The 27138-nt window shown below is 36.2% G+C and overlaps 1 protein-coding gene and 1 long non-coding RNA gene across 5 annotated transcripts in view; one reads left to right on the top strand and one right to left on the bottom strand.

Moving 5' to 3' along the window:
• OPA1 (OPA1 mitochondrial dynamin like GTPase) overlaps window positions 1–27138 on the bottom strand; it is a 101022-nt gene that overhangs the window by 48859 nt on the left and 25025 nt on the right. For 2 of the 4 annotated variants that reach the window (XM_017873455.1, XM_017873456.1), the window contains 14 exons: window positions 23192–23302; window positions 17310–17363; window positions 13445–13549; window positions 11665–11751; window positions 10891–11004; window positions 5771–5851; window positions 5577–5651; window positions 5181–5252; window positions 4998–5097; window positions 4521–4651; window positions 2992–3064; window positions 2817–2889; window positions 1445–1560; window positions 473–537 (listed from right to left, as the gene is read on the bottom strand). In XM_017873455.1, the coding sequence (XP_017728944.1) occupies window positions 473–537; window positions 1445–1560; window positions 2817–2889; window positions 2992–3064; window positions 4521–4651; window positions 4998–5097; window positions 5181–5252; window positions 5577–5651; window positions 5771–5851; window positions 10891–11004; window positions 11665–11751; window positions 13445–13549; window positions 17310–17363; window positions 23192–23302 (1257 nt within the window). The remainder of the gene's footprint in view (window positions 1–472; window positions 538–1444; window positions 1561–2816; window positions 2890–2991; window positions 3065–4520; window positions 4652–4997; window positions 5098–5180; window positions 5253–5576; window positions 5652–5770; window positions 5852–10890; window positions 11005–11664; window positions 11752–13444; window positions 13550–17309; window positions 17364–23191; window positions 23303–27138) is intronic. The other 2 variants (XM_017873457.1, XM_017873458.1) reach the window with 1 other exon arrangement.
• The window catches only part of LOC108530501 (uncharacterized), a 10339-nt gene continuing 5169 nt past the window's right edge, over window positions 21969–27138 (top strand). Inside the window, exon 1 of the long non-coding RNA XR_001885857.1 lies at window positions 21969–22160. This is a non-coding gene — a long non-coding RNA (uncharacterized LOC108530501). The remainder of the gene's footprint in view (window positions 22161–27138) is intronic.

The following is a 27138-nucleotide window of genomic DNA, read 5'->3' as shown; positions in this document are numbered from 1 at the left end:
AAGAAACTGACATAAATATCTACCTTTTCAATGTTGAATGCAGTTTCTCACATAACTTTGTTCACGTTATATGAAAGCATCAATACATATTAATTTAGTACATCAGTAACTATACATTAATGCTGTGTTTTATTAACTAATGGGCATTTTAAAATCAAGGAAAAACAATGTTTAATTCCCACTAAATTACATGAATACACGAATTCTACAAAACCTTTAAAGCATATTCATTACCTTCTCAGAAAACATTTTCAACACTTGTTTTGACATCTTATAATCCCTGTTTTTAATATTACATAATAAATAAATTATTGTAAGAGAGAACTGCTCCTAGAGATTATTCTTACAAATTAGTAGTTATAGTCAAAACCAAAGTAATTTAGCTTATCAGATTTTTCTCTCAACATAAATTTAGTCAGCACACAACATTAAATTAAGATATATACAAAATACATGAGTATCCAAACATTACCCGGTCAAGTTCCCGCAGGCGAGGATAGTTATTCTTCCACTCAGTTTCAAGGTTAAAACGTGTTGCTGAGGAAGAAGGAAAAGTTCAAGTTTGATGATTCGCCTTCTTTCCAGATGCAGTTGTTAAAGCGGTTAAAATACATGTCCTCTGTATTAAGTGAATTTCTGAGAGTGCGCCTATCACCCCTTAGTACTCTGGGATCTCAACGTCTCAGAATTTCATTTTTGCAACAGCTTTCAAAGCTATTCTCCCTGATTCTAGTTTCTCCATGTTAAATCCGTTAGCACACAGCTGAAGTAGCTTAGTACCATAGAGCTGCTGAGAGAATGGACTTTGCAGTAGTTGTTCCACCAACAGGCAAATCCCGGGTCTTTTACCTATGCTGTGTGACACTGGGTAAGTTATTTGGGTCAGTTACTCTGTCTTCTGTTTTCTCTTCTGTAAAATGGAAATAAAAGTAATACAAGGTTGCAGAGGGACAACTGGGATAAATAGGTAGGATCAAGTAGGATTTACATATGGGAAAAGGGAAAGCAAATATATTCCCTTCAGATAAAAGACATTGAGCAGGAAAGTGATTCAGGAAATGGTACCATGACACTGATTCAGGAAATGGTACCATGTAAATGAAGTCCAGAGCGCTCTGCTTCCCAACACATCTGCTCTCTTTGCCCTCAACAGGGTGAATCCGAATTCTCTCTAATTTATTGTGTACTTCCAAGCACTAGCAAATGTTCTCATCTGTTTGAACTCTGCAGATGTGTTCCTAGAGATGTTTCCTCTGAAAGGAAAAATTTTGTTCTTGTATAACAAGTGAAGGTTTGTATTCTTCTATTTTCCAGATATTGTCTAATTGTAAATGAACTACCAAGCAACTGTTAAAGGAAAGAAGTACAGAATGGTATGGATGCCAAAGATTGCCAGCTAATAAAATGTTTTAAGCTGTTTGCTTCTTTAAAAAATCCAACTTACCTTTGAAACTATCTGCCTGTTGTTCAACGGACTCTCGTACCATTTTCCAAAAGCAGTCTGATACTGCAAGGCTTAAATTTCTTGTAGTCACTTGGTGTGCCTTTAGCATGCTTGTCCTATTAAAAAAAAATAAGAGCTAAAGTATATTAAAATGACAAAAAGGACAACAATATTACCACCAAGTCTGCGAATGTGCTTGCTAACAGCCACTCTTACCTTTTATACCAGTGCTGCTCAATAAAAATTTATGTGATGAGGGAAACATTCCAATATGGTAGCTACTGACACACTGGGTTATTGTGCCCTTGAAATGTGTGGCTAGTGTAACTGAGGAACTGCATTTTAATTTTATTGAATTTTACTAATTTAAATTTAATGTTATCTTTTATTATTATTATGTTTTTGAGCTGGAGTCTCGCACTGTCACCCAGGCTGGAGTGCAGTGGCGTGATCCTGGGTCACTAAAACTTCCACCCCCCACCCCCTCGGGGTTCAAGAGATTCTCCCGCCTCAGCCTCCTGAGTAGCTGGGGTTACAGGTGCGCACCACCACCCCCAGCTAATTTTTTTTGTATTTTTAGTAGAGATGGGGTTTCACCATGTTGGACAGGCTGGTCTCAAACTCCTGACTTCAAGTGATCCGCCTCCCTTCGCCTCCCAAAGTACTGGGATTACAGGCATGAGCCACCATGCCTTTAAAAAGAACATGAAGAAAGCCATCTTCCAGAAATTAATTCCAACTAATTTAAATTTTAGTAACTACACAAAACTAGTGATACCATATTAGACAGCACAGTTCTATATGTTGTCAGTGTACTCCCCAAAGCACGTAAGATTATGGTTTGCAAGAACTATCTTGACTTACCATACTAACCCAGGAACAAACATACTTTTCTATTTCCAGAAACTCAACATTTAAAGTCTTAGTATACAGTAATACAACTGGTCTTTAGCTCTTTTTGCTTATCTTATCTCCTGTCAATATCTATCTAGGGATACTTCTTTGACAACCCCACTCCAACCCTTCCTAATATTGTAAGAGAAATATGTACTACACATATTTAAAAGTGAAAGCATTGATTTTCTAAAACCACTTTATAAGTAAAATAAAGTAAGAGGCAGAGATCTTTGTTGTCTTTCGGTGTCCACATCCAAGGAAGCATGCCACTATGTATTGTACCATGTGATAAACTGCTCTCAATTCTGTCAAAAAGTAGCTAAGGACTTATTAGATACAGTTCACTATTTGGGAAAAATTCTAGAAATCCAATGTAAAACTAATAGTTATAAAACCTGATCTTTTAAGTGAAAACAGTTTAATTTAAGCTACTCTCTTACTGTAAAATGTTTAAATGTTTTAACAAGATACCTACTTTAGGAGTTTTGAATTCTGAAAAAACTCTTCTTCATATTCTCTTATAGCTTCAATGCTTTCAGAGCTGTTCCCTGGGGAAGAATGATGGTCAAATTTTCACCAAGAAAATTACTCTATATTATTTGAAAATGACAGAAACTAAAAATAAGTTATTATAACCCATCTTTGCATACCTTTTCCTGTTACAACAGCAAAATAACCTAAAGCTTTCATTGGGAAGAGCTTTCCTTCAATTATCTGCTGAATCTATTTTAAAAGTGGGAAAATTAATGTGAGATATAATTTGCATAAGTTTTAAAAGCATAATATACAATTTAGAAAGCAAAATAATGCTATACATGTATATAGTTAAATAGATAAATCTGCACAAAAGCATTTAAAATGTTTTTCCATTGCTATTTGAATAAACTACATTTAATTTTACTATATTGAAAATGTATTATCAAAACACACATAATGATGTGTAGTTCTTTAAAGTCAGACAGACCTTAGTTTGAATTTCTGCTCTTCTGCCTAGTAGTTACGCGACCTTAGGTAAACAACTTCATTTTTTCCAAAAGGTTGGTGAGATTATGGGACAATATGATACTTAGCACAGTGCCAGGCAGGAAGCACTCGATAAATGGTAGCTATTATTATTTTTCCATACTTTCTTCAAATATCTAAATTCTGACCAAGCTGGATTGTCTTCTTTTATTCCTTCCTCCCCTCCCACCTTCTTCTTTAATATTTGGATCTACTGGCTCTCAACTCTTTTAGGATCAAAATCCATTTCTAAATGTGGTTTAAACAAACAAACAAACAAAAAAACATAGACTATGTACCCAGAAAAATGCATATTTGCACAGAGATCTTTCACATATGTTGGAGTTTCTACTCCCTGAAGCCCATTCAGATTAATAATGGGATGAGAATCAGTTACACCTAAGCTAATGCTGAATCTTTTATACAAAAAGGACTGAAATAAGCTTCAGTTGCATCTCAGAAGAAATACAAACTCACTATCCCACAGTTGAAAGAAATGAAAGGAATGAAGAAAGATGGGGAGGAGGCCACAGAAATTTGTTTCTACCTCACTTCTCCCTTTCTCCATATCAGAACCATTAATGCCATGGCAGGCCTTACCCTTAAAAATAAGGCAGAGCAGAGGTTATGGGGGCTACCTTGAAAAGGCTTAACATAGCAGACCTGAGACTACTATCCTTAAAAAGGCCTGCCTGCCTGCCTTTGGCTGGTATCTGAAAACTTAAATGGCAAACAGTTCCCTACACTGATATAAACCTTTCCCTATATAACAGTGGCTCACTACTCAAGTAATGTGGTTCAATTATAACATACTTTCCTTTTGGGAGCATGAAATAATTTTGGTACATGAGGGTGCCGAAATGACTAACCTCCAATGAAAACCTTAGGAGCTGAGTCTCTAACAAGCAGCTTATTGTTGGAGGAATTAAATGTGCCCTATGTGAGTCTACTGGGAGTGAACTGGTGGGAATGTGAGCCTGGTTTCCTTCAGACGTCATACCATGTACCATTTCCTTTTGTGACTCTGCTTTATCCTTTCATTGTAATAAATCTTAGTTGTAAGGTGTTTTGTTGTTGTTTTTTTTTTGTTTTTTTGTTTTTTTTTAAATAACCAATCCCTATCACAGCTGGAGCTTTTACAAAGAATCTATGCTCGTAACAAAGAATTTGATCTCACCCTGCTTGGACTGGCTACATTTTTCTCTGCCAGGTCTACTTTGGTCAAAACAAATATGGTTCTCCTTCCATGAGGGTCCATTTGACTGACCAAGTCTGTAACAATACTGCGCTCAGCATCCACAGATCCGTCTGAAAAAAATTAAAAAATGACACTGTGGAATTTTAAGATGTAAAGTAGATTTTTAAAACTTGGCACAAATGATACCCCTGTGCCTACATTATAGCAAGAAAGATTTTAATATATTTACGTTATTTACTAAAAGAAATCCTAGCCAATAAAATTTCAATGATGCTTATGTAAAACTTATCAAAATAATTTCAACTTTGATTTTATTTGCTAATAAGATGAATATGAAGAGAAGGCAAAAAATGCATTTATCTTGTATGTTTACATAATGCAAACTATTTAATGCAAAGCTTGGATTGCTAAAGAAGAAAATATATCAGTACATTAAAATCTTTTGATGTGATTTACCTTGAATACATAGTATGATGGCATTAGGATTCTGCATGTAAGCTTTGCTGATACTGAAAATAGTTTCCTTTGTGTCAGGAGCCATGCCTGATGTCACAGTCTTAAAGAAAAAGGTTTTAAATGTCATTATAAATGCTTCACACAACAGGAATAAAATAAAATACATGTTTTGTATATACTTACATTAATCACACCTGGTAAGTCAACAAGCACCATCCTCTGTAGTCCAGGGCCTTTTACATTTAAGGATATGGTCTATTCAGGAAAAATAAAAATAAAATACTGCTAAATTTTGGGGGGAATTTGTTAAGAATTTTTTTGGTGAAATATATTCTGAAAATTCTGTATCTCATCTATTCAGATAAGATGTTCACAAAAATGGTATTCTTTCTCTGATCCTAAAAGTAATTATTCTGGAAAATTACCCACAAAATGATATATTATTTGGATTTTTTTTTAAAAAGCTCTACATATCTTGGAACAGCAGCAATCTAAACATCGATACCAAGTTATGATTTATCTGAAATCATAAACATTTAATTTCCATAAAATGTCACTGAAATGAATTGCAACCCTTACCTCAGGGCTAACGGTATAGCCTTCTTTCACATTTTTTCTCATTCGAAGTTCTATTTCATGTCTTAATGCTGCAAGCTAATGGAAAACACAAAATTCTAAGAAAATCTTAATTCACAAATATTCTGTAATTGTCTTTTATAAGCTCATCCAGGTTATAAAATTACACATACCAACCTTAGATGAATTTTACTTACATCTTCTTCTTTGGTAAGATCAAACTCCCGAGAACTGTCTTTAAATAAGGCCACATGGTGAGGACCTTCACTCAGAGTCACCTGATAGTAACAGAAAACTAAGATGTAACGATGCACTTACAATTACTATTAATTCCCACAGCCCTTACGTGGTCTAGACAAAGCTACCGCATTGCACAAATCCAAGAGTCTCTTGACACTACTGCCGGCGCACCCCCTGAAGTTGTCAACATGGTAGTTCTGAGAAGACAATAATTTTGTATTTGTACTGTTTGTACATATGTCACACATGTTGCGATTTCCCAACAAGAATGCTGGTTCCTTTTATCTCTTACGACCTAAAATGCTGCTGCCTCTTTCTTTCCCCAGTCAAGGTTATACACAGCACTAAGCCCAAAATCATCTCTCTAAAACACTAAAAGGAAACCTTGCATTTAACTTCAAAGATGAATTTAGGTAAAGGACAACTCATCCATTCAACACCTATAGAGACCGAACTATGTGTCAGGTGTTGTAGGTGGGGTAACACAGAGCTGACTGTCCTGGTTTTAGACCTCACTACACGCTGGGAGAAATATACACAGACATAACAGAAGACAGTGGCAAAACCTAGAGTGCCACAGAAGAGAATGGAACTGACTATAAGGGAGCTATGACAGGCTTCACTCAAGGAGTGATATTTGGGAAAGAAATTTTGTTTTGTTTTGTTTTTGTTTGTTTTGAGACGGAGTTTCATTCTGTCACCCAAGCTGGGGTATAGTCACGTGATCTTGGCTCACTGCAATCTCAGCCTCCTGGTTTCAAGTGATTCTCCTCTCTCAGCCTCCCAAGTAGCTGGGATTACAGACGCCCACCACCATGCCTGGCTAATTTTTGTACTTTTAGTAGAGACAGGGTTTCGTCACGTTGGCCAGGCTGGTCTTGAACTCCTGACCTCAGGTGATCCGCCCTCCTCGGCCTCCTAAAGTGCTGGGATTACAGGCATGAGCCAACGCGCCTGGCCAAGAAATGTTATAGCAATGTATATTAACAGTCAGTGGTTTCACAAGAACTTCTAAACGTCTAATTGCCACTTTTCTATACAACTCCTTCTACTGAGATTAGCTAAACAGGCTAGATTAAAAAACAATAAACAGCTGTTTGAAAGCAACCATAGTGGCCAGCCTAAGCGTCCAGAATCCCAAAGGATTTTGGAAGGCTTTTCCTGTAGCTATTTTCCATCAGAGGATTTGCTGATTTGTAGCACAGGGCAAAGACCCAAGAGAAAAACTTAAAATGTGTAGCAGTGTCACTGGGTTGAGTAGACAAGACTGGAGTTCAGAGTTATCAAGCAGTCACGTCTTAAGGTATCACAATCCCAAAGAAAAACGGCCTGCAGAAATAAACCTCCACAATGAAACCCTACATCCTGTGCACAATTTCCTTTCCAGGCATTCACATATTAAGAAACCAAGCAGAAAGAAGCTGCTAAGGAGGTTAAAATGCTAAGTTGGGATTCTGGCACTTTCACTGCTCTGGGGAAGCAAAAAACTGGAATTCAGGGTTGGTCAAGGAGGAGCTCTAGTAACCACTAAGGGACCAATGACAAACCGGAAAGAGACCAGCCTCATCTGTTTCAAGGAAACCTGTTCACACTCTGCCTGCCAAAACAAAATTAATTCCTTCTTGAAATATCATTCACAGCCTCTATAATTAGGGTGCTAGTAACAATGTAAAAGGTGGGTTTCTTTTTTTTTTTTTGAGACGGAGTCTCGCTGTGTCGCCCAGGCTGGAGTGCAGTGGCCGGATCTCAGCTCACTGCAAGCTCCGCCTCCCGGGTTCCCGCCATTCTCCTGCCTCAGCCTCTGAGTAGCTGGGACCACAGGCGCCCGCCACCTCGCCCGGCTGGTTTTTTGTATTTTTTAGTAGAGATGGGGTTTCACCATGTTAGCCAGGATGGTCTCGATCTCCTGACCTCGTGATCCACCCGTCTCGGCCTCCCAAAGTGCTGGGATTACAGGCTTGAGCCACCGTGCCCAGCCAAAGGTGGGTTTCTTTCCCATGTTTTTACAACTGATTATTGAACATGATATGAGATGTAGTCTAAGGTCCATTTTGTTTTTTTCTCTAGGTTAGATGTACCCTAAATTCCCATCGATAGTAAAATGGGTATGTAAAGTCTGGTACGTTCACGCAGTACCACACACAGAACTACTAGTAACATATAACACAGTTCAATTCATAGCTAGATCCACAAAAGTGCAATTTGGATGAATCACACTAGGCTGCCCATGTCCTGTTGCACTTGTAAACAGATTTCATTTCTTGAAGATTTCAGCATCAACCTCACTGTCTTTCTCCCACTATTCTTGCCATAATTCTTGGTAATTTCAATTTTCCAATTACTCTACACCTACCTCCACCAGCTGAACATGAAAAAAAAAAAAACACAATCATACAGATTCATTTAAAATGTATGTCCACAGAACTTAAAGGGACTTCAGTCCAACTCAGCAATCCTAAATAACTTGACTTCCTCCACTGATTCACTCCTAGAGTCACCAGAATCTCTTAAAAGACTTCACTTTTTCTTCCTGCCTCAGTCGTCAATCTCTTCTCCTTTCTAATTAAGAGCTGATCATTCGGCTTAGTAGTTCACTGAGTAAGCAGAAGAAATCAGAAGGAAACTTCCACACGTTCCCTTTCTTGCCTCCACTGGTGAACTCAATGACTGGTTTCTATCTTCACCTTCCTTGATGGATCAGCAGCATGTGACCTCACTTATCACTCCCTCCTCCTCCATATTTCTTTACCCCACTTTGCGTGCAATGCACTGCTCTGCTTTCCCTCTTATTACACCGGTTGTGCTTTCATACATTCCTTTGTTATGTTCTCTTCCCTCAACATCTTAATGTTCAGAGTGCCCAGAATACACTGCTTGCTTCTGTGTCTTCTCTATCTCTACTCACTCCCTTGATCTATCACTACTCACTCCAGTAAGATCATGACTTTAAATACTACTTTTAGATAGTTGCTCATGACTCCTAAATGTATGTCTCTGGCCCAGACCTCTGTCTAAACTGTTATACCCAACTGCTTGTTATCACCACTCAGCAAGTCCAAAACTGAACCCCTGATCTTCTTCCCCCAAACTTGATCCACTGACAGACTTCCATGCAAACTACATCCTTTAAATCTATTCAGGCTACAAACCCTGGAGCCATCACTGATGACTGACACATTCTCTCTCTCTCCCCATCGCTTTTCCTCTCTCCCTTCTCCATATCAAACCTGTCAAGAAATCCTGTTAATTCTACTTTCAAAATACATTTATAATCTATCCATTTCTTATCACTTTCACTGCTACTTCCCTAGCTCAAGTATCACCTGGATACTCCAGTAGCCTGAACTCCCTGGTTCTACATCTTGCCTGTAACTATTTTCAAAAGAGCAGCCTTTTAAAAGGCACTGTTGTTACTTTGCTCGAAATCCTGCACTGGCTCCTCATTTTACTTAAAATAAAACGGAAGCCTGTACAATGGCCTATAAGGCCTTATTGATCTGCTCCTCCCTGCTCTCCATTATTCCTCTAATGTCATCATTCACCCCGACCATGGCTAGCTCTTCACTCCGACCTGGCCACACAGGCCTCTGTGTTATTCCTTGAACATGACAGCCACACAACCACCTCAGAGGCTTTGCATCAGCTATTCTCCTTGCTGAACACAGGATATCTAAATGACTACTCCCTCACTTTCTGCAAATCTTGGTTCAAACGCCACCTTATCAATGCAATCTATGAATACCCTGGCACGCCCATTCTCCTTGCCTGGTTCTACTTTTTCTTTTTGTACAACACTATTGTCTTCTAACATACTATACAGTCATGTATTATATTCATTATCTATTGTCTGTCTCCCTCTGCTAGAACATACCCTCCATTATAGTAAGGATCTTCTTTGTTGTTGCTGTTTACGAACATATTGCCTAGAACGCTGCTGGTACACATTAAGCACTCCGTAAATACCTGTTCAATGAAAGACTCTGCAGCCCCATGCCTTCTTCCTATGACCATGGAAAACTGTCAGTGCGCCCAGATATGGACTACTACACCAAGCTGCAATCTCCTTCACCTCAGTCACTTTGCTCTCGCAATTTTCCCTTTTTCCTGCATCATTTCCGCCCTTTATTAAATCATTATAATCAGCATATAAAAATCTTTAATCCTTTTCCCACTTGCTCCGACAATACTTGCCAGTAGCACTTGCAGCTGCATCGTTTGCCCCAAGACAACTCTGCCGTAAAATATCTTCTCCCTTTTATTATGATTTTTGCATAGCTCTAGTATACTGACTTTGGAAACAACAGACATCACTCTATTGAAAGCATTCTGTTTTTAGTAGGAGTATTTCCATTTACAAAATATAGTAATTTTCAATAGCTGAAAATGTCAAATCCTAGAAAACGTAGAATTCCTATATGTGATGTTTACATCATTCTCAAAAAGTTGTTGGCCAAAGATTCATCTGATAAATCTGACTTTTAAAAAACAGACATTCTGATGATTGAGATGATTCTGATGTTAGTACTGTTTAGAAATAACTCTAAGAACAGTTTTTATATTTTATATTTTATTTTCACACTGAAAATTAGTCAGATTTGCTTCAGCTTCAAAAGAGGCGTGTTTAATGTAAAATTAAATAAGCACTGGTAGTGAGCTGCACTTTTTTTTCTAAACAGGAAAAAGGTTAAAAACTTTCCCTTAATCCAACAATATTCAATTGCTACTGCCTCATTTCTCTGCTCTTTTGTCACAATAAAACTAGAAAATTATCTATATTCATTGACTCCACTTCCAATATTCTCATTTTCTTAACTTCTCTCTTATCTTATTCAGAATAAAATCCAAAGGCCTACCAACTGGGTCTCTGACATCCTCTCCTACCACTCTCCCCTCACTCAGCTCCTGCCACACTGGCCTTCTGGCTGTGCCTCCTACTGATTTCCACACTAGGGATCATTCCAAATGCTATGTATCAATTCTTTCTTTGGTTAAAAGTCTTCATTTCAACACAATGAACAGATCTCATTGAAGCGGCTACTCTCCTAAGGAACCTCACTGAGACGGCCTATTTTCTTACCTTAACTGGAGAACGTGTCATCATCTCCCCAGATCCTCTCGGGAATATTCGAGCTTGGGCAATCATTTCCAACACACTAGTCTTTCCAGCACTCTGATCTCCAACCACAACAACCTTCCCACAAAACAAAGAACACTTACTCATATTTTTCTGATACCAAATTAAAATTTAAACCTATTTGTAATGCTGCTCTGAGGTTTTTTTAGTCTTTTAAAATTTGTACAGGTGAAAAACATGTTTTAAAATCCGTAAAAAAAAAGATTGATACATGTATGCACATGGAAAATAGGAACAGCAAAACAGTAATTGGATCCACTATTTACAGCCTAATTTTATTTTAAAACTTGTGCTAATTTAAACCACTGTTTCTAAACCCAGGTTGTTAACTTTCCATAAGTCTTTTCCATAGCTAGTTTACTCTTTACAAACACATTTTCAATCCTATAAGGTTAAATTTCACGCATATGGCTAATTTAATCCACTGTTCAGTATTTATTACAAATATTATGACTATATAACACAAATATCTTCCTTCATAACACATATAATAACTCATAAAGTACTTCTATTTATTAATATTTATAATGAACTAAAATAGTCAAATAATATTGCTTAAAACATTACTTGGAACATGTAAGATTATATCAAAAATATAAATGCCTACACCTAGTATGTATATATGTGTATGTGTACATATATACACATAATTTTTAAGAAGCTAAGCTGCTTCTTTTTTTGCTTAATTGGCAAGTTCACTATCAATTTTTCACATACCCGTGGTAGATGATCTTGTGTATTATAACTGGCATCATAATCAGAGAGAACATCAAGAACTTCAGAATACATGTCAATCAAAGATTTCTGTAAAAATTTTAAAAAATTATAATATAAAACAGTGAAAGTACAGAAAAAACACAACAGATGTGTCAAGAGAAAAAAATGATAAATTCAAATAGAAATTTCCATAATCATTGTATTGATTTCTCAAATTACATAAATACATCTTCATAGTAAAACTAAAATAGTACAGATTAAAAGTCCATTTATCATTCAGTTTATTTTATTTAGATACAATGATTTAATAAAGTTAATTAATTCAGGATTTCCTAACATTCTCATTAAATAAGATGGAAATTATTACTTAATACTGATGAGCTAATACTGAATGCAAGGAAAGACCATTAGCACCAAAAAGCAAAATAAGGTGGTCAGGTAACCAACTGACAATGACATTATTCTTTGCTAAGTTTGAGGCATGCATGAGACAGAAAGAGGGGAGAGGATAGAGAGCACGTGCAAGCAAACATCTGAATAAAGGATAAACCAGGAAGACTGTTAAACCGGTAAGAGTGGTTAAGTATCCACTGACAACTGGGCAGGCTGAAATACGAGTGTAGCAAGGGCAAATATCCTGTATCGTTTCTTGCTGTAGAATCAGAATAGACTGTGGTGACTTGTATTGCATGTATCAAGCTTCACGTAATTATTTGATGAATGAATGAACAACAACAAAAAAAACAGGCCTAAAAAATGGGTACCATCAAGCATTGAAGCATTATGGGTAAGTTTCAATGCTAAGGCAGGAGCAAAATGATGGCTTAAGGTTCCTTTCATTTCTTAATCCCTAAAAAAATTAAATGGCAAGCAATTGCCAACCCACCCACCCAAAAATAAACAAAAAATGTTCATTGCCACTGCATTTTGAGAGAAAATACTGTTTTTGAGGTAAACTCCACATATATTAGCACTTGGAAATGACTTTTCTCAGTTCTAAGTGCCACTTGTAAACAGTCATGTTATTGATCTGTTTTGTGCAGTCATGATTTAGAGTCAAAGCTGCTAATGCATGTTTGTTAAGCTAGAACTATAATATTATCTTTGTACCATGACTACAGAATGTATATGCCATGATTTACTGCAGTTTTGCTACATATAAACCCTGCTTACTTATATGAGATTTAAGTTAAATAATTGTTTCAATTCAATTTAGCACATATGGCTTAGTTTGGTGGGGAACAGTAAGACTCAATTTATTGATAAGTAAGTTCACCAATGTGCTGACGGTAACAATACCAGCACATACTTTTTCAAAAATTCTTTAAAATGCCTAAGAAAGCTCTCCTCAGAAGAAAAGTGTTAATTTTTTAAAAACTGAAGAAAGTGGTCTAATCATTCACTGGCATACAAGTAAAGCAATAAGTCACTTACATGTCCATCAATTACATGTCCATCAATTAACAATTCTGATTTTATATAAAATTTTATGTAAAAGTTAAACCTAGAGATAAACTAGATATTTCAGAAAAATAAACCAATTCACATGAAATAACTCTTAAAAGTGTAAAGATTTTATGGGCATAGTATAAAACAAGCATTTGGAGACTACAACTTTTAAAATGTGTTAATATAGGAAGAGATCTTCCATCCTCCAAGGACATTAGGTTAGAAAGAAAAAGATGACAGCATACTTTACAGCTCCTTAAAACCTGGTACTGATGAACACACAATGCTAAGCAGTAAAGTTTTGAGAATAAACAAGATAAACTTAGAATACCTTAAGCTTTCTATGATGAATGCCTTTGTCATCTTTCTGCAATACTAATTTTCTCAATTCTTTGTTCTCCTTTTCTAATCGTTCCAAGATTCTCTGATACTTTAACTGCAACAAAATAGTAAGTGTAACTATATAAGAAAAAGATGGGTTATCAAATAGTATGAAGTCTAAATTAAAATCTTCCAAAATATGGAAGTCATATCTCCTATTTAAAATGTATTACATTTTAAAAGCATCTATGAAAACATTGGGAAGAAAATAAACAATGATTATTATCTCTTACAAAAAGTAGAAATAATAGTAATTTTCTATCATAATTAAGAATTTCATTTGGAAAATTCCTTGCTACTCACAATGAAGAAATTATTTTGAAATACTGAAAATGTAAGAATTTAAACAAGCAGTTCTTAAGTACATTCTAGAAGGGAATATTTCCTATGATACCAAAATTTTAAGTCTTCACATTACAGGGCTATTTGACAAAAATTCAAATTCTTCCCTTTCTTCGCATTATTTTATGTTTTAACTAAGATGCTATAAAATAATAATAGCTAGCAGTACCCAAGCATGCATTATGTGACAGACTCCTTAGTAAGTGTTGCAAACGCATTAACTCCCTTAGCCTTCACAAAAACCCCATAAAGCAGGAATTACACAGACTAGGCATAAAGAGCAAGGAATATCTGACAGCCTGCCCAAGGTCACCTAGTAGAGAAGCAGGGTTGTGAATAGAGGTCTGTCAGAGGCTCAAACTCTTCTTTGTTTTGTTGTGTTTCCGTGTCCAGAGATAATATATTAATATTTAAAAGAATGATATAGGCTGAGCGCAGAGGGTCACGCCTGTAATCCCAGCACTTTGGGAGGCCAAGGTGGGCAGATAACAAGGCCAAGAGATCGAGACCATCCTGGACAACATGGTGAAACCCTGTCTCTACTAAAAACACAAAAATTAGCTGGGCGTTGTGGCGGGCGCCTGTAGTCCCAGCTACTCAGGAAGCTAAGGCAGGAGAATTGCTAACCCGGGAGGCAGAGGTTGCAGTGAGTCAAGATTGCACCACTGCATTCCAGCCTGGCAAAGACAAAAAAAGCTGGGAAGACAAATTAGAAAGGATCAAATTTATTTGAGAAGGAAAATGTGTAGTCAAGCAACTATTTGACACACACACAAAAAATAATGATATAAAAACAGAATTTTAAAGAAGACTAATATGTCTAAACAGGTTTTTTTTTTGGTCAAGTAGTTGCTTGGCTACACATTTTCCTTCTCAAATAAATTTGATCCTTTCTAATTTGTCTTCCCAGCTTTTATTTCTTCTCAAAACATTAACAATACAGAGAAAGCTATTAAAAATAACCCCTTCCTACAAACAGCAGAATGTTTATGTCCAACATATAATATCATACCTTTTATAATAGAAAATATTCCTTACACTTTTTTTAGTTTATTGGAATCTTTCAAGAACAAAGTAAGTAACAGGAAATCATGGTTCTATCCTTACAGAAAGTCCAACTCAAGCCAAATTAAAAGAACGCATACATAATTGAACACATACATAGTATGAGACAGAACTACTGGCTAGACTCCACTATAAACATATTTTTACATAAACTTATTCATTTATATTTAGTAATAGTATATATAACAAAATTGTGGTAGTACCTAAGGATTAGATCTGTGTTGTTTAATATGGCAACTACTAGCCACATGTAGTTATCAAGCACCTGAAATGTGGCTGGTCTGGAGTGAGATTGTGCTGTAAGTGTAAAACACCTCATTAATATTTTTTATACTGATCACATGTTGAAATGATACTATCTCGGATAGACTAGGCTAAATATATTATTAAAACTAATTCCACGTTTCTTTTTTACCATTTTTTAATGTAAAAATTAAAAATTACACAGGTGGCTTGCCTATTTCTATTGGATATCATTGATACAGAAAACCCAGTGAATTCTCCATAATACAGTCTATCAGTGCCTAGTGGCTGACAATTACAGCTGCACAAATTGAAGGGTTTATATCAAGGGATATATAAGAGGGTAGAATTTCCACTGACTCATTTCTTTGTAAACACAAAATCAATTTTGGGGTCTACATTTTCTGGGGATGGAAACATTCTTTGGTACAGAAGCCAATCTGTAGCCATCCTGAAGAGATGTGCTATTTGGCTGTCTCTCAAAGCTCTAGAACAATAATTCTCAAACTTTAGAATGCATCAGAATTACCTTGAGGGCTTTTAAAAACGGATTGCTGGGTTTCACTCCCAGAGTTTCTGATTCTTCAGTAGGTATAGGACGGGGTCAAGAATGTGCATGTCTAATGTGCTCCAGAGGCTGTGCTTTGTGACCAGTGATTCTTACCCCTGGTTGCAGACTGGGATCGCCTGGCTAGGAAGCCTTAAAAACATAGATATAGTGCCACTCAGAGCACAGTTGAGTCTAGTGTATAGTGAGGTTTGAGACTCAATAAATAGATACCAAAGAAACCTGTGACTCAAAATATACTACAGATTGATTATCCCTAATTCAAAAATCTGAAATCCAAAATCGGCTGGCCCCAGGCATTTCAGATAAGAGATACTCAACTTGTAGTTGTTCCACTTTTTCACAAAAAAGAGATCCAAGATTAACTCTTTTTCTTTTTTTTCTTTTTCTTCCAGACAGGGTCTTGCTCTGTTGGCCAGGGAGCAATCATGGCTCACAGTAGCCTTGACCTCCTGGGGCTCAAGCGATCCTCCCGCCTTAGCCTCCCAGTTGCTAGGACTACAGGCACAAACCACACACCTGGCTAATTTTTAAAAAATTTTTTGTAGATACGGGGTTTCTCTGGGTTGCCCAAGCTGGTCTCAAACTCCTGGGCTCAAGCAATCCTCCCGCCTCAGTCTCCCAAAGTGCTGGGATTATAGGCATGAGCCACCATGCCCAGCTGACAGTAACTCTTTGAACTTTAAAAAATAAGTTAATTAATGCATGTCAGTGTTACTTACATAGAAAAACTGATGATTGAGTGATAGGGCAAATTTTTTTTTTTTTTTTTTTTTTAAGATGGAGTCTCGCTCTGTCGCCCAGGCTGGAATGCAGTGGTGCCATCTGGGCTCACTGCAAGCTCCGCCTTCTGGGTTCACACCATTCTCCTGTCTTAGCCTCCCGAGTGGCTGGGACTACAGGTGCCCACCACCATGCCTGGCTAATTTTTTGTATTTTTAGTAGAGATGGCGTTTTACCATGTTAGCCAGGATGGTCTCAATCTCTTGACCTCGTGATCCACCTGCCTCGGCCTCCCAAAGTGCTGGGATTATAGGCGTGAGCCACTGCGCCGGGCTGTGATAGGGTAATTTTGTACTAGAATGCTACCCACTCATTACACTGCACAAAATAGGTCCTTAAAATAATAATTTTATCACCAACTATAAGAAAACAGCTTTTCTAAGTAGTGCCAGAAAGAACTTTAGATAAGCATTGTCTGACTGGTTTCAGACTTGTGAAGCGAAGTAAAAGCTTCCTGAGAGCCCATTAGAACGATGAGGTAGACTCAACTCAAATTTCTTTAACTGTATTAGCTTATCAATGTAAAAATGCAAGCACGGTTTATGTAAGGACAAGCCACTTTCTTCCTTTTGGGCATAAGATTCACTCAAAATAGGTTTTACATACTAAATGAGTTAACTCCATACTTATCTAGTTCTGTCTTTATTCCTTATTTCTAATTAGCCTTTTGCATCTATTGATAATAAGGTTCTATCATTACCATTCCAAATTTTGCTCTGTTAAAAAAGTAAAATGTCCATCACCCAAGTTATATTCAAATATAGTTTTTAAACAGTATTAAAAGTCCCTAGATTTTCTTGGTCATCACGATTACCTGAGTGTGCAGAAGTTCTTCTTGAAGTTGGTCAATTTTCTCTTTGTCTGACACCTAAATGTTTAAAATAATTTTAGTTGAATAGAATTAGGTTTATACAGAATGTACAACAAGTTAAATTTTTTTGATACATATTGAGAGTTAAAAACAACTGACTTCATATGCATATTTAATCAAAGTAATTTTAAATCAAGTGATTTAAGAAAGTAAAATATCTGTATTTATCAATAAAATAGTTCACCAAAATTTTATATTGAGAAACAAAACCTTAAAAGGCAATCATTTTCCTGTTGCTATTCTAGTCATTTCTTATGAAAGACTAGTTAGAAAAACAAGAGATCAACACATATGGTTACTAAATTCTTCAGAAGCTGTTTTGTACTAAAGCATAGGGAATCAGATATTTGGGGAAATAAAGCACTGATATCCCTCCAGAAATGTGTTTTGAAAAGTCAAATACATGTCACTGTTGACAGCTATTTAAAAAGTTCATTGGTCACAGGGTATCTTATAAGGAAATATTTTTGTATTGTATCCACTTCTGTATCATAAGTAGCAAATTATATAATAAATGCAAAGAACAAGTTGCGTATTTTCAGAGATTTAAGTGGACCCAAATGCTTGCTTTTAAATTCAGTTCCAAGGAAAGCTCTGCTAACTCATAATACAGAGAATGCATCCATAGCAATGAAGCCAAGTAAAGCAACTAAAATTAATTTGAATATAAAACAAAAATAAAACCCACAGGTATTGTGTAAACTACTTCAAATTGTTATTAATGCTAATAATTCTAAAATAAAATATTAAAAAACAAACAATTTTATTATATAACAGGTTTTAAAGTAGTCACAATACAATTATACATACAAAATATAATAATCAAATAGAATAAAAAGATGTAATTTATGACGAATTCACATAACTGTGCTTTGACTTCTTGGTAAGAGGCAGAAGTTGTCATCCCCAGCCTTTAAAAATAATTGTCTAACTTCTGAAAATCAAAACTTGTAAATATGAACTTATTTCACAGGAGAAAATAGTTAAATTCATATTCTTCTTCATTTAAATCCTTGTTGATCTTCATTCATTGGTTATTTAAGCAATCACAACACAACATGGCAGCAAATATACACGAAAAAGTTTTAAATGATTTGCTAATTCAGGTAGACATTAATAAGTCTTGTCCACAATATGAAAGGTTAAGATTTTAATTTCTATTTCTAAACACTTTCTCATAATTTTCCTCAATTTTTTATTTCAACAATATAGATGACAACCTTGCTAGAAACAAAAGGCACATTTTTTTTTTTTTCCTTAAAAGTCTATGCCTAAATAGTTCCAAAAACGATTTGGTAATTAGAAAAAAGATAATGCAAACTTCAATTGCTTTCCCATTCCTGTACGGCAAGCACAGATCTGCTGATAGAAGCTTTTTTTCATTTTGACTGTGTGTGTTTACGTAGGATGGACAAGAATTATTAACAGTCTCCTAAACTGTGAGGAGACAAGCAAGCTGGAGAGGAGCCCACAAACTAAAGAACAGAATCTTGACAGCCAATGAAGAAATAAATAATTCCACATTATGATCATTTGGCATGCCATCACACCGTAATAGTGTGGTCATAAAAAATTGTTATGTGGATTTAATTTCCAATTCATTTTATTTATATTATTTATTATTTATATTTATTTATTTATTATTTTTTGAGACGAGTCTCGCTCTGTCGCTCCGGCCTGGATGCAGTGCCGGATCTCAGCTCACTGGCAAGCCCGCCTCCCCGGTCCAACGCCATCTCCCTTGCCTCAGCCCCGAGTAGCTGGGACTACAGGCGCCGCCATCCTCGCCCGGCTAATTTTTTGATTTTAAGGGAACCGGGTTTTCACGGTGTTATCCAGGATGGTCTCGACTCCTGACCTGTGATCCGCCCGCCTCTGCCCCCAAAGTGCTGGGATTACAGGCGTGAGCCACCGCTGCCCGGCCTATTTCCAATTCATTTTAAAAGGGTACTTTGATTTACTCTGTTCCATTAAATATTTATCCAACTGTAGCTAAATTAGTATGAAATGTATAAACTGTATTAGTATAAATTGTTTTAGCTTTAAATGTAAATACTGACTTCAGGCAATATATCCTAAATTATTATAGAAAATCCAACATTACTTGATATCTGGGGCAATAACTTAAAAACTAATACAATTAAACAAAAAAGTTAGGATGTTTAGTATAAGCCAAGGGCTATAAAAGGTTAATTTAATTTGGTAAAATAAAAAGGTTATATAAAAAATTAAAATGACATAAGGTTAGTAGAATATTAAAAATATAATTTCTATGCTAGATTAGTAGTATTTAATGATCACAACTGTTAAGATGTTTATAAATTTAAATTTTAGGAGTATTTAAATGTATCATTTGCCTTTCTGGTACAATGAATAACTCACACATGGTTTACCAGCATGTTTCCTCTCCGCTTAGTTTCATAGAACATCACAGTTAATCACAATGTTATATTAAAAGACAGCTGGCCGGGCACGGTGGCTCACACCTGTAATCCCAGTACTTTGGGAGGCCGAGGCAGGCCGATCACCTGAGGTCGGGAGTTCGAGACCAGTCTGACCAACATGAAGAAACCCCCGTCTCTACTAAAAATACAAAATTAGCCCAATGTGGTGGCACATGCCTATAATCCCAGCTACTTGGGAGGCTGAGGCAGGAGAATCGCTTGAACCCGGGAGGCAGAGGTCAGAGTGAGCTGAGATTGTGCCACTGCACTCCAGCCTGAGCAACAAGAGCAAAACTCCGTCTCAAAAAAATAAAGTAAAATAAAAGACAACTGGTGGTAAAGTAAAAAATCAGACCTAATATTTCCTAGGAAACAAGAGAAAAACGTTTAGATTTATAAAACATTTAAGATTGATGAGATGATAATTTTTATATATTTTCTTAAGAGAATAACACAAGCTATTTTCAATCTGTCACTCTAGGTCTTAACTAGCAAATGGGGTATATTTTATTTTGATGTGATTTACTGATAAAATTCATCGACTTACAACAAGAGCAAGTTCATGCCCTGTTGCTTAATATATTGTTTGCATCATGAAATAAATTTAAAACTCACCCTGACAGAAATGGATATCAATGGTCTTGAAACCAGAGCTTTTCTACAATTCCAGGGCTATGAAACTGATGGAGAAAGAGCGGAATCCTCCGCAGAAACAAGCTAAAGCTGAAAGAGAAAAACCTTTACTAGCTCCTCACAAAACCAAGCCTAATTCAAAAATGTCAAGTATTTCCTCTATGAAGCCATTGAGGCCACTCTGAAATTCTGAAACACGTACATAAAAAGGTCATTGTAAAAGTTTCCATGTGTGTGAACATATCCATGGGAGGCAGAACTACCAAAGGCGGCTTTAATCTTCTGTCTCTGCTCGAGTTCTTTTGCTCAGAAGATACAGGGAAAATTTCTTAGTTGCTACTAATAAGATACCCAAAATGATGATCTACTTAGACTTTCAAGAAGATAAGGGAGAAAAAACAACTAAAAAACAACAAAAAGTACTGTGATTTTGTGCATCAAGTAAACCTCACATGCCTGGAATGATAAAAATCTCGTGAATCAGGATTTTGATCATGATGGCAGTGAAGAACTGAAAAGTCATCTCTGTAATAACCACAGGGGGAAAGGAGTGGAGGACACTGTAAGGTAACAGTCTTTCGGGAGAGTAAGAGGGATAATTTCACTATAAAAGAGCATCAATTGTTTTTAAAGTCCCATTTTCTTCCCCTCAAGGTAATTACAATGTGGGCAGGAACAAACCCTGTGTGCTGCTCTACTCAGGGTAAAACATCTTGCCAGTCTCTAATTTACAAATGGGGAAAGGGAGGTATAAAAGGGTTAAACAGATAACCCAATAAATATCAGAACGAGGAATAACATCTCTCAGCCCAAATAAAGGCTAGTAAAGGAGGCTTAAAATGAACATTAGCTTTCAGCAATGTAGAAAATGAATCAGTATTCATTATGGGTATCTCTTGATTTGTCAGATTCAAAAGCTCATCATTAATCTTAAGTCATATCTTAGAATGCTAAATAGCAGGCCTATGGGACACATTTCAAGTTGTCTTACGAAAAAAACTTAAGAACAACATGTAACAACAGCTACATTCTTATTTCTAAGTAACATATAAGAACATACTTGCTCCTCTCCCTTCTTTCTGTAACGAAACTAAAGTACAGGTGGCTCAGCCTAAGCATCCAATTTGTCAGGCTATTTGGCTCAGCCTAAGCATCCAATTTGTCAGGCTATTTAAATAATATATTTGGCCGGGCGCGGTGGCTCAAGCCGGTAATCCCAGCACTTTGGGAGGCCAAGACGGGCGGATCACGAGGTTAGGAGATCGAGACCATCCTGGCTAACATGGTGAAACCCCGTCTCTACTAAAAAAATACAAAAAACTAGCCGGGTGAGGTGGCGGGCGCCTGTAGTCCCAGCTACTCGGGAGGCTGAGGCAGGAGAATGGCGTGAACCTGGGAGGCGGAGCTTGCAGTGAGCTGAGATCCGGCCACTGCACTCCAGCCTGGGCGACAGAGCGAGACTCCGTCTCAAAATCAATCAATCAATCAATCAATAATATATTCACAGTATATAGAACAGGGATTGGTAAAGTACCGTTCAAAATAAGTCCTCCTTGGCTTAACACAGCTACTTTAATTTAACCAGGTAGGAAACCCACTTCTTTTCTTTTCTACCTATGTTTTGCTCACCAAAGCTAAATATACATAGGAATTGATTCCACAGCCATGGAATTGAGAAAAGCCAGAAAGTGATGCTGACAAAATAAATGAAACTATGGTGAGTACTCTGAAGTATTAACCACCACCAAATGAGATAAGGTTAGCCAGCAAAATTACTGCACTAAATCATTATCTATAATATTGGTTGATATAAATAGTAGAATGTACAAGAATTATATGACTGAATCTTTGTTCCTGACTAGGGTTTGTATATAACTTCAAAACTTTTCTGATCTAATAAGATGTAACATAATTAGCTGATTTCAAGATCTCAGAGTATAATTTTAAACTCATTACACTTATTTCACTTTGACCTAAAAGTCTCTTCCAAACATGAACTTTGGGATCTACATGGTGGGATTACCTAACCATCAAAATCATGTTTTTATGGACCTGCTGATTGCACCAAAAGCCACATACTGGTATAGACTTATGCTTTTATTAGAACTTGTTCTTTAGCAACCAGGATGATATCAAATTTCCAGTGTTCAAACCTTCAGTGGTCCAAGGTGAAAATTTATTTGTGCTGACTTTGATTAACGTGAAAAATGTACGCAATGAGTTTGTCAAACTGTATAAGAACTACGTGCTTTTGCCTAAAAGTTAAGTCAAAGTAACTTTCTTCTACAAGAACATGAATGTTCCCTATCCATACACTTTAGCTAAAACAAATAAATAAATGTTATTCTTTAGTGTAAATTGGTCATCTACAGCAATCCTTTGCACTTCAGAAATAAAAACTTGGGGAGCAAGTAGGTAGGTAAGATGCCTACAAACTTAGGGTGACTCAATAACTGGACCACATAAACAGCAATTCCTAATTTTGTTCTAAATATAAATACAGGAACCCTACAGATAACCTAATTTTCAGAAACCAAAACTCCTCTGCTTGAATTTGTTACTTTTGGCTTTTCCTATACTACCCACTCGAGAGAAGTTCCATATTTATATGATATATCTTTTGTATTTTTACTTTGTCAAATTAATTTCTTGTATTTGGAGTCCATGAATGGATTAAGGCGACATGATCTTGGCAGAAATGGCTGATTAGTGTGAATGTATTGGTAGCCCCCTTAAACCATCCATCACCTTGCGCTTCTGTTGGGCATAGCTCGTGCTATATTGGCCAGCGGCTCTGCGCGCTTCCTCTTCATGCTCTTGAATTTGTTGTTGTAAGAGAATGAGCTCACCAAGCAGACCCTGCCATGAGTTCACAATGAGGAGAAGAGGAAATCGGGGAGGAGAACAATGTTAAACCAAAGGGCGCAACAAAGGAACAGATGTAAGATAGGGAGGGATGGTTAACTTAAAACAGAAATGGAAACTCATTTAGAGCTGTCATACCCTTGGGCTCTGTAGTGCATTTCCATTTTCCTCCTCAGTAAATCAGATGTCTCAGAAAAATAAAACAGCCCAGTTTAAAAAGTGAAAAGGAAAGTGCAATACTAAGTGCTAAATGAAACGAGCCCGATATACACCAAATATGGACAAAAATACAGATTTTTTTTTTTTTTTTTAACAGTGTTGATCTTACTGGTCAAAATTTTCTAATTCTCAACCATGATTCTCTCAGGATTGATTGAAGATCATACTAGCTTACTTAATGATTAAATTATTATTCTTCTGTAAATATTTTTTCTTGATATTTCACTGATTCAAGTAAAGGTTCCTAGAAACAGGTTTCCAGCATCAAGTTAATCGAGGTTTTCCATTCAGTCATATATTCCATGTGCCTCTGCATACCTTTGATTAAAATTTAGGGTTCTTTATTTAAATTAAAAGATAATGTTTCAGGTTCTGTTTTGATTTCATATATAATATCAAATAACTAGTTTGACCGAATTTTCACTTTTTTATGAGCTGTTCTGATGACATTAAATAGAAACAGCCTCTGAGAATACAGCCAAGCATATACAAATTACTAAACAAAAGTGCTATAAAAGAACACAATTAAGATATGGAGACAATATAGTTATTATGAAAATTTGAAATGAAAACAAAACACAGTTTGGACCTAAGCACAAAAAATCACCTTTTCTATTTCTAAAATTCATTCCATTTCATAATTATAAAATAGTATATTGACACAATTTTTAATACAGCATATTCCCATGTGGCATACTAAAATACACGTCATTTCTTGCATAGCTTAATTGTTGGCCTATTAGATTATTGACCTCAAAAAATGTGGAGGAAAGACAACCAAGATTTGACAATGTTACAAGCCTAATGTTTTCTTAATTAGAAATCCTAAAAAAAGTAAAGTTCTAATGAATGAGGTAACCATTTGTTTAAGAACAGCGTTCTGGGAAAACAGTCGACTCAATTTTACCCAAGTTACAAAATAAAAGAGGAAAATGGGTATTTATTAAGATATTCTAAAGTAGGACTTCTAGTTTCAGAGTTAAAAAAAAAATGACTGCCCAAAATATTTAGTTTTATATAATTAGAAAGTGTCTTAAAATCTGGATTTAATTTGGAGAATTTTTATTCTGTTTGTTAGTTTTGATACATTAGGCTGTGATCATTGCCAATATCAGACAATAAATGAAACTGGTTGATTTACTATAAATCAAAGGATAAAACTAGTTGATTTCTTCCACATGACAATTGAAATTCAGTATCTGTTTCCAGATACAAAAGTATAAAATATAGTTATACAAAGACATGTCTTTAAATAAATCAGTTTTATGATCATTAACAAATCTATCAAAGAAAGACAATGCTAACTACCACCCTCATCATTCTCATAATTTTTACCTTAAAAAAAATTGCTTTATCAAGCAGAAAGAAGAGTAACCTGATTTATTTTCATTCATTTGGTCATTTATCATAATCCTTTATTCAAATCATCCAAGTGTTCAAATTTCTCAAACAATTCCCTTTATGTTGGTTTATACAGTAGTGTACCTGCTGTACTTACATACCACTAGTATTTTCATTTATAAAATCCCAAAGCAGTGAGAAAATATTCCACATTTCTTTCTTTTTAAACACTAGTCAAGTGCAATAGTGAGAAGGGGGCAAAGAGTAGAACAAAGAGTTCAATCTGTAACTGACTGTGATTAATCAATTGAGATAACGCATTCCCTTTGGATCAGCCACATGCCTACTCACGTCTATGAGGCACACAGTGCTTTTTTATTTATAGCTTAAAAATTCCTCTCGAATTCACTGCTTATGTATATATACAACTGCATGGTAAATACTCCAATCATCTATTAGATTTCAAGAAAATGCTCTAGGGACATGTCACTTTCCTTCCACGCCTGTTACTGAAGCACTATTATGTAAAGATACTTGAAATTAACTGAAATTGACCTTCTGAAAAAGTAGGAAGAAAGCAAGAATTAGACATAGAAAAGCTATTTACATGATACTACAATTATACCAAGGTTACCCGTCTTTGATTTTGTGCACAAGTCTTACCCTAAATACCAAGTGATGGCCACACAGCCTTTAAGCTAAGGCCACGTGGAACAGGAAGAGGAAGAAATCTATGCACCTACTGTGCAAGATACACTCCTCAGATGTAGAAACCACATTTTTCAATAAATGTTTTCCCAAGCTTAGCAATTTTCTTTCAATAAATGGCACAAAATATTTTTTAAAATAATATATATAATATATAAAATACAGTAGTATTTATCAATAACAATAAATAATCATTAACAATCAAAGATGATGTAGTCTCTTAATGTCTCCTGACTCCCGGCTGTTGTCAGTTTGACACTGCAGATCTCAATCTCTCATCTCTCTTTTTTTAATCTCCATCTCTGAGTCAGCTTCCTTATCTCAGTCTCATTTCACGTACAATGTTCTGGTTTTTTTTTTTAGTTATAACATCAGATCAAGAAAATTAGTAATAACACTAGAAACCAAAATATCAAATGAAAATACTGTGCTAACCTAAAAGTTAATGAGTTTGGTAGAGAAGATTTTAAGTAATCTTGAAATACTATACTATAGTCTGAATTTTTGTCCCCCACAATTTCATATGTTGAAACTTAACCTCACAAATGTGATAGTATTGAGAGGTGGGGCATTTGGGAGGTGATGAGGTCATGAGGTTTCTGGAGTTACTGGCCTTACAAAAAAAGGCCAGAGCTGCCTAGCCCCTTTTGCTATGTGAGGATAGAGGGAGAAGGCATCATCTATGAAGCCGAGGGTCATCAGAAGACATCAAATCTGCCAGTGCCTTGAACTTGGATTTCCAGTTACTACATTATTTGTTGCATAAGAAATCCCAGAAAAGCAAATCCTATTTAAGCCACACTGCTTAATTACAATTCAGAATATCAAGTACATGAACTACTTTTACAGCCTTGCTCTCCTCAATGGTTGCCAAACATGAAGGCCAGGGAGAATCTGCAGGTAATCAGAGCAAAAAATTGAGGGGACCAAAATTTTGTTGGCATCAGCCAGATTTATTTACTTTTATCAGCCTCTTTTACTAAGACGCAACACTATCCCAGGTGCTCTGAGAAAAAGATTTAGTAACAGAAATGGCCGACTAAATGGTAAGAATGTAAGCAAAAGTAAATAGTGTTTCATATGGCAAGTGTTTTAAACACTGAGAAGAGTATAATTAATGGAGCTACGAAGGTTATGGAAGGCTTCATGAAGTGACAATTGAGCTGTGCTACAAGGATGAGTGAAAACTAAACATGCAGGAAAAAAGAAAAGAGACACTTCATCTGGGGAGGTACAACATAAACCATAAAATTAAGAATCGGAGGGCTGGGTGGCTCACGCCTGTAATCCCAAAACTTTGGGAGGCCGAGGCGGGCGGATCATGAGGTCAAGAGATCAAGACCATCCTGGCCAACCTGGTGAAACCCTGTTTCTACTAAAAATATAAAAATTAGCCAGGCGTGGTGGCGGGAGCCTGTAGTCCCAGCTACTCGATAGGCTGAGGCAGGAGAATCGCTTGAACCTGGGAGGCGGAGGTTGCAGTGAGCCAAGATCGCACCACTGTATTCCAACCTGGGCGACAGAGCGAGACTCTGTCTCAAAAAAAAAAAAAAAAAAAAAAA

The sequence above is a fragment of the Rhinopithecus bieti genome, unplaced genomic scaffold (assembly GCF_001698545.2).
Source record: "Rhinopithecus bieti isolate Rb0 unplaced genomic scaffold, ASM169854v2 scaffold_5626, whole genome shotgun sequence".
In the NCBI taxonomy this organism is placed as follows: domain Eukaryota; kingdom Metazoa; phylum Chordata; class Mammalia; order Primates; family Cercopithecidae; genus Rhinopithecus; species Rhinopithecus bieti.
The sequence above is the reverse complement of the archived record's forward strand: the minus strand, read 5'-3'. Positions and strand labels throughout refer to the sequence as shown.